The sequence below is a fragment of the Protopterus annectens genome, chromosome 7.part0 (genome assembly GCF_019279795.1).
Source record: "Protopterus annectens isolate FY-2018-M chromosome 7.part0, PAN1.0, whole genome shotgun sequence".
In the NCBI taxonomy this organism is placed as follows: Eukaryota; Metazoa; Chordata; order Ceratodontiformes; family Protopteridae; genus Protopterus; species Protopterus annectens.
The window spans coordinates 1,024,069,485-1,024,086,408 of record NC_056739.1 but is presented as its reverse complement, the minus strand read 5'-3'; the positions used below and the strand labels follow the sequence as shown (position 1 = coordinate 1,024,086,408).

General features: G+C 35.8%; 1 protein-coding gene across 1 annotated transcript in view; it reads right to left on the bottom strand.

The window, feature by feature from the left end:
- Positions 1-16,924, bottom strand: part of GLDN (gliomedin) — a 333,993-nt gene that overhangs the window by 23,683 nt on the left and 293,386 nt on the right. The window contains exon 9 of the mRNA XM_044077573.1: positions 8,876-9,026. Coding sequence (XP_043933508.1) covers positions 8,876-9,026 — 151 coding nt within the window. The remainder of the gene's footprint in view (positions 1-8,875; positions 9,027-16,924) is intronic.

The following is a 16,924-nucleotide window of genomic DNA, read 5'->3' as shown; positions in this document are numbered from 1 at the left end:
TAGCTAACTGTACTGACACCTGAGATCTTTTTCATGAAGAAATGTTACGGTCTCTTAAGTTGGTTTAGGTACATGCTAAAGGTTGTATTATATTCAAGATGGGCCTAATAAATAATAAAGTATGACTATACCTTCTTTGGACTTGAGAAGATACCACAAAGGATAGGTTGAGCAAGGTAGAAGTATTTTCTAACCACCACAAAGACATGGTCATTAAATGATAGACTGTTATCAACATGTGTACCCAAGTCTTGATGAAACTGTCCGATTTAAGTTGAAAATGATCTCTATAGTAAGTAGTAGAAATGCTGGAAGTAAGGTCATCCATGTCATTGTTTATTAGTTCAGCTATAATATGTTTTGTAGCCTTAAAATTAGTACTAGTAAGACTGATAGGACTACTATAATTTCCTGGGTCAGTAGAGGGACCACCTTTATGCAGGGGCACCAGGATTTCCATTTTCCACATCTCGGAGAATAACCAGTAGAGAGATTCAGTTTGACACGTTATGAAGGAGTTTTGAAAGGTGGGACATTACACTTCTCAAAAGATGTGCGTGTGTGTGTGTGTGTGTGTGTGTGTGTGTGTGTGTGTGTGTGTGTGTGTGAGACAGAGAGAGGAGGAAATGGCAGAGGTGAGGCTGAGTGAAGTGAAGTTTTAAAGAATTTACTCACAAGAAAATCAGCATTATTATTAGGGTCAGATAAGTTCAATACAGAATTCTTGGTTACTTCTGAACTTGCTAATACAGGTAAAGAAGATGATGTGGTTGTGTTTTGATTTAGCTGCAGCACTAAGTTCATACTTGTCCTTGTATTTCTGAATGGTAAGTCTGAGAGACTTGTGTACCAGTTTTAATCCCTTTTATAATGATAAAGGGATCAGAGCTGTTCCACTGTGTGTGAGTACAGAGCAGGGATCAGAGCTGTTCCACTGTGTGTGAGTATAGAGCAGGGATCAGAGCTGTTCCACTGTGTGTGAGTACAGAGCAGGGATCAGAGCTGTTCCACTGTGTGTGAGTACAGAGCAGGGATCAGAGCTGTTCCACTGTGTGTAAGTATAGAGCAGGGATCAGAGCTGTTCCACTGTGTTTGAGTACAGAGCAGGGATCAGAGCTGTTCCACTGTGTGTGAGTATAGAGCAGGGATCAGAGCTGTTCCACTGTGTGTGAGTACAGAGCAGGGATCAGAGCTGTTCCACCGTGTGTGAGCACAGAGCAGGGATCAGAGCTGTTCCACTGTGTGTAGGTATAGAGCAGGGATCAGAGCTGTTCCACTGTGTGTAAGTATAGAGCAGGGATCAGAGATGTTCCACTGTGTTTGAGTACAGAGCAGGGATCAGAGCTGTTCCACTGTGTGTGAGTATAAAGCAGGGATCAGAGCTGTTCCACTGTGTGTGAGTACAGAGCAGGGATCAGAGCTGTTCCACTGTGTGTGAGTATAGAGCAGGGATCAGACCTGTTCCAATGTGTGTCAGTACAGAGCAGGGATCAGAGCTATTCCACTGTGTGTGAGTATAGAGCAGGGATCAGAGCTGTTTCACTGTTTGTGAGTACAGAGCAGGGATCAGCGTTTTTCCACTGTGTGTGAGTACAGAACAAGGATCAGACCTGTTCCACTGTGTGTGAGTATAGAGCAGGGATCAGAGCTGTTGCACTGTGTGTGAGTACTGAACAGGGATCAGACCTGTTCCATTGTGTTTGAGTACAGAGCAGAGATCAGACCCTTTCCACTGTGTGTGAGTACAGAGCAGGGCTGAGAGCTGTTCCACTCTGTGTGAGTACAGACCACAATCAGAGCTGTTCCATTGTGTTTGAGTATAGAACAGGGATCAAAGCTGTTCCACTGTGTGTGATTACATAGCAGGGATCACAGCTGTTGCACTGTGTGTGAGTACTGAACAGGGATCAGACCTGTTCCACTGTGTGTGAGTACAGAACAGGGATCAGAGCTGTTCAACTGTGTATGAGTACAGAGCAGGGATCAGAGCTGTTCCACTCTGTGTGAGTACAGACCAGGGATCAGAGCTATTCCATTGTGTTTGAGTAGAGAGCAGGGATCAGACCCATTCCACTGTGTGTGAGTACAGAGCAGGGATCAGAGCTGTTCCAATGTGTGTCAGTACAGAGCAGGGATCAGAGCTGTTCTACTCTGTGTGAGTACAGACCACGATCAGAGCTGTTCCACTGTGTTTGAGTATAGAACAGGGATCAGAGCTGTTCTACTGTGTGTGAATACATAGCAGGGATCAGAGCTGTTCCATTGTGTGTGAGTACAGAGCAGAGATCAGAGCAATTCCACTGAGTGTGATTACATAGTAGGGATCAGAGCTGTTCCACTGTGTGTGAGTATAGAGCAGGGATCAGAGCTGTTCCACTGTGTAGAGATGTTCCACTGTGTGTGAGTACAGAGCAAGGATCACAGGTGTTCTACTGTGTGTGAGTACAGACCAGGGATCAGAGCTGTTCCACTGTGTGTGAGTACAGAGCAGGGATCAGAGCTCTTCCACTGTGTGTGAGTCAGAGGAGGGATCAGACCTGTTCCACTGTGTGTGAGTACAGACCAGGGATCAGTGGTGTTCCACTGTGTGTGAGTACAGACCAGGGATCAGAGCTGTTCCACTGTGTGTGAGTAAAGAGCAGGGATCAGAGCTGTTCCACTCTGTGTGAGTACAGAGCAGGGATCAGAGCTCTTCCACTGTGTGTGAGTACAGAGCAGGGATCAAAGCTTTTCCACTGTGTGTGAGTACAGAGCAGGGATCAGAGTTGTTCCACTGTGTGTGAGTGCACAGCAGGGATCAGGGCTATTCCACTTTGTGTGAGTTCAGGCAGGGATCAGACCTGTTCCACTGTGTGTGAGTACAGAGCAGGGGTTAGACCTGTTCCACTGTGTGTGAGTAGAAAGCAGGGATCAGAGATATTCCATTGTGTGTCAGTACAGAGCAAGGATCAGAGCTGTTGCACTGCATGTGAGTACAGAGCACAGCTGCCACACAGTAAGCAGATTGTGCGTATTTGCCTGAAATGCCCCAGTTAGTGGCATATTGGCACTGTCTAGTTAAGTGACTTGGCTCAGAGTCAAACCCTGATCTTAATTATTGTCAACCAAGTGCCTTAAACCTCCACACCAACTGCAAGTTCTCCTTTAATTTTCTTTCTTTCTTTTTTTTTTTTTTTGCAGAGGATTACAATGTCAGTCATAGAGTGTCATAGTTGTATTGTATAGTGTCAATGGTGTAACATGTAGTCTACTTATTTTTGCTGCAGAAGGTTGTAGGTTGTCTTCTTTCACATCAGTTAGATTGTTTGTTGACACCATTTTTTACTGTAACACAAGCAATTTTTCCTCCAAGCATAGCAGACCCTAAATTTGTAGATAAAGCACTGAAATGCAAAGTTGTTTGCCAGCAGCCAGCAGCAACCTCTTCATTAGTTACAGTTCTCTTTAATGTGGAATTAGTGATGCTGGTAGATTGTAATGACAACAGTCTGAGAGGCATTTTATGGTTGAAATGTTTTGAAATAGGTGGTTTTGTCTTTATTGGTTCATATGGTTTGTTTCACTGTTTATTTGAAAAACATTAAAAACCACAAATTTAAAACATACTCTAAGAAGCTGTATTGCATTAAACAAGGAATATAATTTAATACAATCAGGAAGGAAGGTGAATTAAAAACACATGCATGTATGCATGGTCTTAAAAATGTGTTCAGGGGGCCCATGGTTTGAAAACAGCCCAAAAGTAAACTTAATCATTTTCTGTTGATGTGGGTTTCAATGCCATTTCAGTGAATGTGAGCTTCAAGGGCAGAGAAGTTTACTGTTGCTCATGCTAAGTCTGTTTTCATTGTGAGACTGTATTGCTTTGTTTAGTGAATGGCTATCAGTGTTTGTGCTGCAAAATTTGAAATAAAAGTTTTAAATTAATCCCAAATATCTGTAATCATTGTAAAAGTAAAGATGAAAATAGCATGCACACTGACAGGTTTGAACATTGTTTACAGTAACTGGGGAGAGACAGCCAAGTAATAGGACACTAGAATGGTTGTGGGGTGGGGCCCTGCCTGTGGGTGTGTGGGTGTGTGTGTGTGGCTGATCAACTACTCTGCCTAGGGCCCCATTTAACCATGATCCACTCTGGTGGAGCAGCTCATACCCTTCAATCGTCCCCTTCCCTGGGTGGCTTCTCCAGTGTTGAGGCCACTAAGCAAACCCTTTCACCCGATTTGCAATCATGTTTCTATCTCTCTGCACCATGCAGCCAGACTAGTGTTCCAACATGCTGGATAAGACTTTGTGAAATCTTTTTTACTGATTGCTAGATTAAAAGATGTCCTTCAAAACAGGGAATCCTTTTTTTATTTTCATAGATTATATGGTGGGAAATGTATTCTTAGTTTGTTTCTAAAAGGAGGACAGTAGCACCCTTTGAAAGACATAGGTTAGATAATTAAACAGAATAAGGTTCTTTTTAAAATTAAGCAGTTGCTTTTGTATAAAATGAGTCAGTGGTGCTCCTGTCTGTGTAAAAAAAAAGCAAAACATAACATTTTGTTCTCAGTTATTGTATTAGGGATTAATTGTATGGAAGTGCTTAATGCCTTTATAAGGAGCATGTATTTAGGTCTATGTTCAGCCATTGAATGGAACTTCCATCGAACGGCTGAGCATGAAACCCTATCCATCAAATGTTCATTCAACGAACATTCAATTCATCGATGGGGAAACTGCCTAGTTGGCCACCACATCCCCAAACCCACTGTAGTATTTCAAACCCACCCAGGTTCATCCCCACACCCCTCCCGACTATATTTACCAACTCTGAGACTGCACTACAGTGGAGAAAAGAACAGATAGGGAAGTGGTGGCCAAGTAGTTACTTTCCCCACCGATGAAATGAAAGTTTGCTGAATGAACATTTGATGGACAGGGTTCGATGTTCAGCCATTCGATGGAAGTTCCATTCGATGGCTGAACATAGACCCAGTAAAATTCAAGCTCCTGGATTAAACATTACCTTCTCCTGCAACTTGGCTTTATTCATCTCCAAATTCCCATTCCACTGTCTTTGTCCTTGACGTATTATTGTTCCTCCCTTCCTATTTTGTAGCATATAGAGGTGTGATCTTTGCTGGCTAATGGTGCTTTCAGATAAACATTTCTAACCCTGCATTGGACTTTGCTAGACATGTGAGTAAACTTTTATCGTGCATGGTACAATTACCCCTTCCTTTCTCTTAAGTTCAAGGAAACTCGCTCTAGATTCAGAGACTTGAAGCTTCCGCAATCCCTCTGTAGGGTGCTAGCCCTTCTCCTTAATTTCACATTTAAAACCCTTCTTTGTGAAGATTGCCACTCACCTCCCATCCCTTCTGTCTGTGTCAATCCTAAACAACATATGTCCTGGCATGGATGTCTCACCACACATCTGCTTTTGTTTGTGTGTCCAGTGTATTTTCTCTATCACTCTTTGTAGTTCTCCTTCCACCACAGACTTAATGCTACCCGTTTATGCTCAATGGTCTCACTATTTGTTCCAGTGCTATATTCTGTGTCTATTAACTTCATTTGCATAGTGTCTGATCACCTATTATCATGTTCTATTTCTGTTATACCCCTCTACTCTTCCATCCTACTTTAAAGCTATGATCATAGACATGTATGTCTGCAATCCAGCTTTGAGTACAGATGTCCCTTGTTTGCTAAGATGCAGCTTGCCACTGATATAGATTTGGTTTTCTTGTTAAGTTTCACTTCTTTCCCTTACTGGGCCCAAGCCTTTCTCACAACATCTTCTACAGTCGTATTTGGGAGACATACATATATCCTCCCATTCTTTCTTTGTGAATTGCTTATCTAATTTCTTTTCCCAATCCTTTCTAACCTCCTCTGATTGATTCTTATATTGTGTCACTGTGGTTTGTTTTCATTTATCTAAAATTATGATTGCCTATGTAGTAAGTGATGGTTTAATAAAGATGCGTCTTGTTTAAAAAAAGGCAGGAATTGAAACATTTATGTAATATTGCTTAGGTTATATGATATATAGCAATATATGTGACTTACAATGTTTATCTTAATATAGTTTTATTTTTTCATGATTTTTTTATATGAACGTAAATTTGCATGTCACAAGTGATAATTCAATAAAGATGACTGAAAAAAAATAACTTCTACAGTCAGTCATTAAACTCCCTGAACCTATTTTTCCTCAGTGAACTGGCTGTTGACATAGAAAAGCATATCTAATGAAACTGCTTCTAACTGTCTTTCTCTTTCTCTCTCTATCCTACCATCTCTGTACTGTCTTGTGCTTTCTGCTCCAGCTTGGTGACCACCTTGCTCACCTCTTCCCATTTCTTCCTGTCTTTGTCTCAAGACCAATTTTACTGTAATTCAGTCATTTTTATCTTCATTTTTGAGGTTTTTAATCATCTTGATGGCTTAGTCTCCAATCCCCCAAACCCTTTTCACTCTCCACATACTCTGTCTCTTTTTTTTTTTTCTTTTTTTGCTGCATGTGATCCAGCTGTACCACCTACAACATTCCCATGGGCTCTAAAAGATGGCTTACTCCCTGTGCTCCTTAAAAACAGTTTTCAGTTTATTTAGTTTTATTTTGTTTAATGCTCATCTTGTAAGTACTTTTTTCTGCTGTTTACTTCTGGCTGCATCTTCACTGATTCCATTGTGTACTCTTCTCTTGCTATTCTTTCATCCTTTCTTCCTCCTACTGAACCTTTCTTTTTGCTCCACTCATGAGGGTCCTTTTCTGGCTTGTTCCCCCATTACTCTGCTGTGTCCTAATTCTTGCCTATTACATGCCACCTGTCCTCTACCTGCCTCATTCTGTCTTGCTTCCAGCCTGTCCATCTCTACTTGGCCCATATTATATGTGTCCTTCTCTATGGTTAGCCACTTGATTTTCGTACCTAATCTGCCCCCTCCAAAATCCTCTTTGCTCCCCCTTTGACTTCCTTAGCTTATGTCTTCTAACTTCTGCTTCTTGTCTTTCCTGATTTCCTGCATCCCGTACACCACCATCATCCTACATTCCTCACTTACCTTTCATTTTCCCTGTCTTCCTACATGCATCACATTCAGATCTCCCAACAGGCTGTTCAACAATACTTATTGCAATGCACCCACCTATGTTACTCTCCTTTCCTCCAGCTTTTCACCTCATAGTCTAATCTTTGTAGCTATATAATATAACCTACTGACTTTAATTTGCACTCAACCAAATAGTCCATTTGACAGAAGTCAGTTTATATACAACCTGACAGGACCTGGTGATGCAATATAAGCAATAAGCTTCTAACTGACAGAATGTTGTAATATGTCTGTCATAGTAAATTACTAAGCTCGACCTCAGAATTACAGTTACTGGTGCAGTTAAAAAATGAGTGCAGTGGGTCTTGGAATGAGAAGCTTATAGGTGTGACAAAGACAGGGGAAGGGTTGAAGGGTTGGAATAAAAATTATGAATGAAAATAAGCTTGTAAGTCCTTTGAGTTATACTACGCTAGTCCCAAAATGAATGCACCTGAGCTACTGTAAGGAATAATCAAGTGTCCAGAAAAGAAAAGAAAAATGCGGGTCTACTGTAAATGAAAATCAGTTCTCAAAGAAAAACAAATGTGGGTACTGAAACACAGGTAGTGGTGTTTAAATACACCTCTCATGTAAAAATGAATAACAACAGAGAGATAGAATGCCAAATTATATTAACAAGGGAAGTGCTTTTGTGTTAAACAAAATGCTTCATCAGATGATTTGTTTTTACCTGAGAGGCTTGTTTAATGCTAGCTGTGTTTCAGTACCTGCATTTGTTTCTCTTTGAGTACTGTAAGGAATAATTTAACAAAAAGTTAATAAAGTCAAGCTGACATTAAATAAAGGACATATGCCCAAGTATTTAAATAATTGCTCACAGAGGTTGGTTAATTAGTACAAGAGTAAGAACATGAGATTCAGAAACAGGTATGGCTGCAATGAGGAAAACCTCAATATTACCATGTGTCCTGAATCTAACAGTAGTGCTGTCAGACCCGAATGTGCTAGTGATCTTCCTAGTGGTGCATGCACTGTGTTAACAAAATCAACCCTCTCCATACAGGCACTCCCCCCATGCGCACACAGACATTCCCAAACATTACCAATCACATACCCATATCCACTCCTCAATAAACAAGCTCTCCAACACACACACATGCACGCACACACACGCACACATGCACGCACACACACACACACACACACACACACACACACACACACACACACACGCATGCGTGCACACACAGGTTAACATACCCCCCCATCTTTGCTGCGCTTACCTGCACTGTAATTATTTCCATATAAGTGAATGGGTTACTACTGTTTTTACAGCAGTCATGGTTTCCTCCTAAAGTAAAATTTTACTAAATTGAATGAACCACCTCGCTGAGCAAATTTTGAACAGTGGGGAAGCTACATGCCTAATTAGCACTAGCCAGTCCCCCAGACTGTTACATTAATTATGTAGCTTTGCCTGCAAGACTGCTCTGCAATGAGGCTCTACAGAGGGTAAAGTGGTCTCTGAATCAGAAAGGCTAAGGCGATGCAGAAGTCATCCAAGTTAAGGCTTCTGCATAGTGTTAAGCCTTTCTAAATCTCATGGTTAAAATCAAAATGCAGTCTCCAGTTAGGCACTGTGGAGTACTGCCACAGGTCCATTTTCATAATGTGCTTTTATACATCTCTAACACATGATGTAAGAATACAGCATTGTACTAACTGTATAGCTGTCACTAATTTAGAATATAATAAACTCTAAGTTTTGGCTAAACATTGAAATAGTGTTTAACAGAATAAAATATTGATGCATACTTACTGAATTATACTGTTTGTTCCCCCTTTATGATAATACAGCGATCCGTTGTAGACAACATGGCCACAGCCATGAAAAAATGCTTTCAATGTGATAAACTTATAGCTGTCATTCTGGAAGAATGTTTCATTTTCAAATTCTTTAATTTTAAGTCCTGTAGAAATATAATTAAAGTGATTAAATTGGGTGCAAGAAACAGAAAAATGCTGTGTGTTCTGCAGTGGTTTACCATACGTATAACATTTTATCATTCTTGGCAAACTGTCCAGTGAAATTGCTTGTAAAACTGAGAGTGAATGTTCCACGCTTAAATAATACCAATTAGAAATACAGTAAAAAAGAAAGAAAATAAAATAGATTTCCGATTACAAAGTAAATAAATGACCATTACTTATAAAAGAAATGCCATATTTACCAGTATAAGTGCATATCTCACTTTTTCCTGATAATGTTCAAGCAGTAGAGACATTTCTTAAGGTGCATATTTGCATCTCAGTAATAATACTGGGTCACTGTTCCTTGTGTGTGAAAATGTATAATATTGGGTCACTGTTCTCTGTGTGTGAAAAGGTGTAATACTGGGTCACTATTCCCTGTATGTGAAAATGTTTAGGTGAACTTGTTTATAACTTCAGAATAGAAAATTAAGAATCTTTTTTTGAAATTCCTGTATTAACTATTTTCAACAAAATGGAAAAAAAATAATGAATTTAACATAAGTTCTAAAAAAAAGCATGAACTTAACCCCACTCAAGTCAACTGTCAGCTTAACATACAAACAGTCCTTTTCCTAAGGCTTTCATATGCCTGAGCTTTAAACTAGAGCATTTCAGTGTTTTCCATATAGCATGCTCTCAGAATCACAGGTGCAGTTTGCACTGAAATCCTATCTAATTTCATTTCAAGTTAATAGAATGTAACCTCTGAAGTCCCCCATCTTTAAAATGCAGATATTACATAATGTGTTAACCAGCCAGGTACATGGCTAGTGTACCAAAGTTTGTTTTAATCTTATGAAATAAAATACACAACCAGGATTATTTCTTACCCTTTTGAATTCCAAATAATTCAGTAATCCAAAAGTAGTATTTTTGGTTAAAGTTGTTCATTTTTAGGAACAACATTTTATTACAATCTGTATTTTCATTTTTATATAATGTGCAATCCCCATGAATGGTGCACTTGTTATTTTGACACTGATTGCTGATACAACCAATATAGTTACATATTTATATGACAATAATTAACTAATATTATGTCAATCATTTCTTACATTTAACTTTCAATAATTTGCCATTGTTTAAGCATGTAAATCAAAACACCATAATCAATTTATTCTATCTAGTCAATCTCAAATTTGATTTAACACTTGCCTTAAGCAAAGACAGTAAACTCTTTATAAAATAATTTGTGATCAGGAATTAACTAGTAAACATATTCTTTTTTTCACTACATTACAAACAGTTGGACTCGTGACTTCACACCTTTATTTACAGTCTTCTTTATTAAACAGTTAAAAACTGTTACTAAATAGTTATAAATCTCGGGTGCTTTGTTTTATGCCAATGGCCTCTTCAAGTTCTGTTCTCATTAGAGATTCCCATTCAGCCATTTTTTATTATGAAGTTCAGTTACTGATGTAATAGTTCTCAGCTCCATAATTTTAATCTTATAATTATATTTTCATTTTTCACTGATCTTATTGATGGTTTCTCTTTGGTTTTCCATTGAAAGTTAATCAAGTTTGGTAAAACAATCTGGTAAGATTGCAAACTATGAACTATGAACAGACATACTACTATCTTTATTATGAACTGCATTGCCATGAACAATAAAACTAACAGCAGTGTTGGTTTATTACCTAATGTTGCATTCACAAAATCCCAAAGTAAAATTAATGGAATTGATTTAGCCTGCTCTGCTATATCAGGTACAAGTTTGTTGCCTGTACTGGAGAGCTTCTATTTAAAAAAGTGTGAAAGAAGGCAAAACAAGGGGTTAAAAAAAACACAAATTTTTCCTTAAAATGTGCTAATGCAAAGGAAATAAATGTGCAAACATGGTCAGCTTCTGTGTTATATCAACTGAAGATATTACTCGTGTTTCCTTTTTTAATATTCTTTAACTGCTGTGTTATTCTAGTAGCTAATCTATTTTCTGGCCTTTCTGAAAATAAAAAGGCTTAACGTACATTTACTAAGAAATGCTAAAGTATTAAAATGGTAGGTAGTCGGTATAGAAGTTATAAAGAGATGGGGAAACCTACTCTTTATTGCATACTGGTACTCTGAATCTTGCAACAAAGATGCATGAAGATCAAGGGTTTTGTGTGGTCAACTGTTCTGTGTGTCATCTTGAATCTGAAATATACAATCTTTCTAGTATATATGACCATCTGTCTAGCAATAATAAAACTTTATTTAATAATATCCCAGGGAAAATATTAAATCTGGAAACATGCACTAATAGACATGATTTGCATTTTATTGGGGCACCACAGCATTATGACAACATGTAGCCGTTGTCTAAAACTATTTAAGAAATAGTATTTAGTTTGGTTACATACTCAAAGCAAGACAATATTTCTTCTCTTAGTCCAGATTTGGTCAAAAGACTTAGCCCTCTATAGCCAGGATTAAACAGAGCAGTGATTGCTAGATTTACTTCTCTTGTAATCAGAAACTAATATTCCAAACAGCTCAGAAGTTCAGAAATATATTCTACAATCAATTTTCTATTAATATTTATCAAGATTTAGCCTCAGATATTGCTAAAAAGGCCTGATTGTTTGACTCTGAGCAAGTCACTTAACCAGACACTGCTCCAAGGATCAGTCTGAAAAAGGTCCATCGAGATCAATGGAGAAAACAAATACAAATAAAATAAAATTAAATAAAATTACATACAAATTTCAATTTTTTGCTATTCTGCAGGTTATTCATGCAAGTGTCACTCTTTCATTTTCATCAGGGGAGGATGCCCAGATTGAACTTTCTACTACTAACTTTTGTTATAAACTCTTCCAGATGAGGATCATCCAGAAGAATTATTTAGCATGATTATGAAAAAAAATGTTTTTCCTTTTCTTATTACGGAGGTGGGTTTCTTCCTACTGTTGAGAATACTGTTAAAGTCATATTTAGTATTTAATATATTTAAATTTATATATATTCCATTAAATATCAATGGTTTAAACAGTACCAGTTGAAAAGTCTGCTAAATATTAAACACCTTTCAAGCATCTTTCAGCAGGTACAATATGTTTCTGAGAGGTACATCTTCCTCTATCAAAATACTATGTTATTTCATCTATAAAATCTTTTAAAAGTGTAATAATAAACTTCTATGATAATAAAACAAAAGATGTAACAATTCTAGCAACCTCTTTTAAGTTTAAAATTCTAGACAAGTATGCTGACAAAATACTAGAATTATTCTAGTAAATCTTCCAATACAAAATGCAATGATAATGTTTGGCTCTATGCCCTTTTTACAGGCTAGAATGATTTTTTTTATCTGAAATATATAAATGTTTATTATATTTGCATGGTAATCATATAGTATAATTAGAGCGTCCAACACATCTTGTTCTAGATATTTTAACTAGAAAACTCTGAAGAAGATTTTAGAAAACTTTGGTTTAATTAATTTCTGGCATTTCACATATCCTTTATTACATGGTTATATGTACTTAAAGTATGAAAGGCTTTCTAGGTTAGACTATATTTTTGTTTAAACTCATATGTAAGAAACTTTAACTACATCACTACTTACAATGAATGTTTACTGACCACACTTTATTTATAAAGGAGTATTGTATCAGAATCAAAACTGCAATATACAATTTTTGAACTAAAAAAACGTAGCTTCAGAGTCTAAATTTGTTTTTCTGTTATAATTGACAATTTATGGCATTTAAGATTTTCTTCTTGGTTAGATCTATTTATTGGTAAATTTGCCATTACTCATAATGCTAAAAATATTCAGTACTTAAAAAATACTCCTTATATCTAACTCATATAGGTTTCCCATGGTATCACCTGTCTTTATCGACTTGGTTCCCAAATGAAATTTCAAATCTAATATTCTTTTATGATCCTACAGACTCCTTTGTCTTTCAAGATTTTTCTTTTCTTAATTATTTACAACTTAAATCCAACATAAAATCTTTGAATATACAATTTCAAAACAGGATTACAAAAGCATGTCTATTTTTTCATTAAATGTTGCACAAAACATGTCAATTTAAACAACAAATATATTTCAAGATTTTGTTTTACTCAAATTTCCCAATGTATCTGTTTTATTGAAAATATTAGACAAATGAAATAGTGTATCAACTGGTTAAATGATTTATTTATTTATCGTTTGTTGCCTTGGTTAGTCCCACTGGCTAGTAGCCTCTTTTTCATGGGAGACCCTAGGTGGTATTTATACAATTAGGAGAGATTTGGCAAAGACATCAGGGAATTTCTCATCATTGTTGAGAGTGGGACCTGTTTTGGAGGAGCACTTCCTGTTCCATTCCAGGCACAGAGGCAGCCCAAAAAAAAAACAGGGAGGCATGTTGAAAAAGAAGGAGATGATAGAATGGTGAAAGAAATGAAGGATAAAGCAAATATTGAGACTGGAGAATGTGTGTAGGATTCTAAGGAAATATTTCAAAGAGACCTGTTTGATGGAGATGTGTCAGCAAATGATGGCTGTATAATTACAACCCTCCAGTCGAGAGGGTTGTGGGATGATTTAATTAAATAAATAGTGGTTCAGAGTGAGACAAAAAATGAAGGAGATATTTCCTTGGGAGACATTATGGAGGAAACACAAAAGGAAGATGCAGAGACAAACCTGAAGAATAGTGGTGAAATGGAAAAGAAAAGATATGCAGAGAAAGTAAAAGACGGCAAAAGTGGAGTAGCAGAAAAGAAGACAGAAGAAACAGAAAAATTGAAGCACGTGGTAAGGATTCAACATAAAGAAGACAAAGAAATGGACAGGTATGAAATGTGAGACAATTTAATAGCTCTTTTGGGTGTAAAAGCAAATGAGGGAACAGCATTTATTCTTTTTAACAGAGACATTTTATGATATTATATTTGAGACTGGTTTTTCAATGGAAAATTTTCTTGGGGAATAAGAAAAAAAGAAAAACTGTAATCCATGGAATCATTATGTGATAAAAGCATTTTTAAATGGAAATAAAAAGAAAATCCATGTACAATTTTGAACAGATGTAGAAAGAAAGACCTTGAAAGGACATTTGAAAGCTTTATGTAAAGAAGTACTGAACACTGCAAAAGTTTATGACAAAAGGTTTTAGGGACAGGAGGCTGGGATTGTAAAATTTTGCTAAAAATAGACAGAGAAAAATTATCATATACAAAGCATTATAAATGTGGAGGGGAATAGTGGTGTTGTAAAATACTAGAGATAACCCAAAACCATTTTTTGTGGAAAAGGACATTTGACAAGTAACTGTGACAAAAGGAAATGTTATATTTATGGGGAAATGGGACATGATGCAAAAAAGATATAGTAGAAATAGAAGAAAATTAGATGAGAAAAAAATAAATAGGGCACGGAAGAAGTTTCTGAAATAAGTAATGAAGAAGACATACATTAGATGATAATAAAAGGAAAAAAGGAATTCTATTAGGAAAAGGGTAAAAAACAGAAAAAATAATTTTAAAGGGATAAGTACAAAAGAAAAAAGAAAGGAAATGAATGAAAAAAAGAATGCATAGCACTAATGATTGAGGCTTGGTATAATGGTTAAGGTACTTGACTTAAAGGTGTAAGGTACAGTGTTTGATTCTTACCTTAGGAAGGAAACTAGCTAGGCTTAGAAAGGCCTATTAGGAAAGCTAGCCTATTGATTAGATATGAACTTATGAACCCACAAATTTAAGTAAAAGGGAAAATGAAAATTTTAGAGTACATTTTGTAATTAAAAATATAGTAAGAAGAATAGGAATTTTGGAGTGGTGTAATGCATGTGATGTACATGTAATGATATTAGAGGACACACAATTTTTAACAAATGAAGAAAGATTACAAACAGAGACACTATGTGGGGGAAAGTTAATATAGAATTTGGGAAATGAGAGACATTCTAGAATAGCCATATTCTATAGAAATACAGTAAAGATACTGGATGTAAATTAAGCAAAATGGGAAGATTAAACACTGTAGATTTAAAATGGAAAGAACAAGGATATAGAATTATAACATTATATGCTTATAGCAAATGTAAAGAAATAGAAAAGTTATTTCATCAGATTTTAGACTGTGTAGTGATAAATATGAATATTATAATAACAATCAACTTTAATTGTAATTTAAGAGGCAAGTGTACAAAGAAATGAAATTATATAAGAAAAATGTTAGAAGTCTTAAGATGTGGTAAGTTAACATTTTAGGACAAAAATTCATGGACTTACAAGAGGTGTATGTATAGAACTAAAATAAACTATTTTAAAGTATCAGAATGTTGAGATATAGAAGAAGGGGAGGTGGTTGAAACAGGACTTTTCTGATCATCTGGCAATGTGGCCAGAGATAAAGGAAAACAAGGAATATATAAAAATAGGCAAATAAATAAAAAGGATAAATGGGAAAGTATGGAATGAAGAAGGAAGGCCACTAGTAATATAATTATAGAAAGATCATATTACTATGAGAACATTTTATAAAAATTGGCCTGAATGGTCAATGATATTTAAGGAAAATATAAAAATATTTTTACAGTGGCAATATGATGTGAGAAAACTAGATAAAGAAAAAAAACAAAAGAACATATAACAATGCATTAGAAGACTTAGAAACTAATGATAGAATCTGCTTTGACAAAGAAAAAGAATTATATGAAATAAATCAAGAAATAAATACTACAATTGTTATATAAGCAAACATGTTTTACAAGGAAAAAGAGAAGTATTGAGTTATGCAGATTAGTAAAGGAAGATGATAGTGTAATGAAAGAAATAAAAAATGTAAAATGAGAAATAGAACTTGGGAAAAGATAATGAATAGTGTAGTACAATTATGTACACAAAATGTTTAAAGAAAAAAGAAAGTAGTGAAAAAACATGGAAAGTAAAAAGGTTAAAAGAAAAAGAGAATAAAGAGTTGGAAATGAGCTTGGTAAAGTATTAGGACAAGTAAATATAGGTTTGGCTGCAGGACCAGATGAATAGGGTATGAAATATATAAAAATGTAAGGGATTGGCAAAAAAATATGTTTTAATGATTTTGAATGCATGGTTAAATGAAGGTTTTCTGTATAAGGAATTATTTAGTGGAATACGTAAATTCATATGGAAGAAGGAAGATAGATGATAATTAAAAACTGAAGACTGATAGTATTGTATATAATGATTATAAGATCTTTATAAAAATAATACAAAAGAGATTTGAAACTAAAATGAAAATATTATGGAAGACAGCATATATAGTATAAAGGGAAAGGGTTGTCAAGAATTATTAATGATAGAGAGATTGTGAATGATATTATGAACAGAAGAGAAGAAGAAGCAGAAAACATAATAGTAGATCTTAATAAGGCATTTGACACAATTGGACTCAAAGTCTTATGGGTAATGAAAGACTATAATAAAAGTGAGAAAGTTAGGAAACTACGTATGTCAGTGTATAGTAATAATAAAGTAAAAATACTTGTAAATGGCTGGTTAAGCCAAGAGGTACATATGAAGAGTGGTGTAAAACAGGGATGCCCAGTGAGTTATGAATGACATAGTATGTGAAATAAATTACAAAATGAAGGAGGCAGCGTATGTAACACCTGAAGGGTTAAGAATTCCAGTTTGATTCATATATGCAGACATTACAGTAATTGTACAAAGTGTTAAAGTGGATACATGAAAATGATGAGAGATTACTAGTAAAACTGTATAAATATGATACATTTTAGGGTATGAAATAAGACTAAAAGAGAAAAGAGTGTATAAGTGAGGAAATAAAATATTACCAAGAAAAAATATTTTTGTGGAAAATAAAAATTGATGATACATAAAAAGATAGAAAAGTATGGTA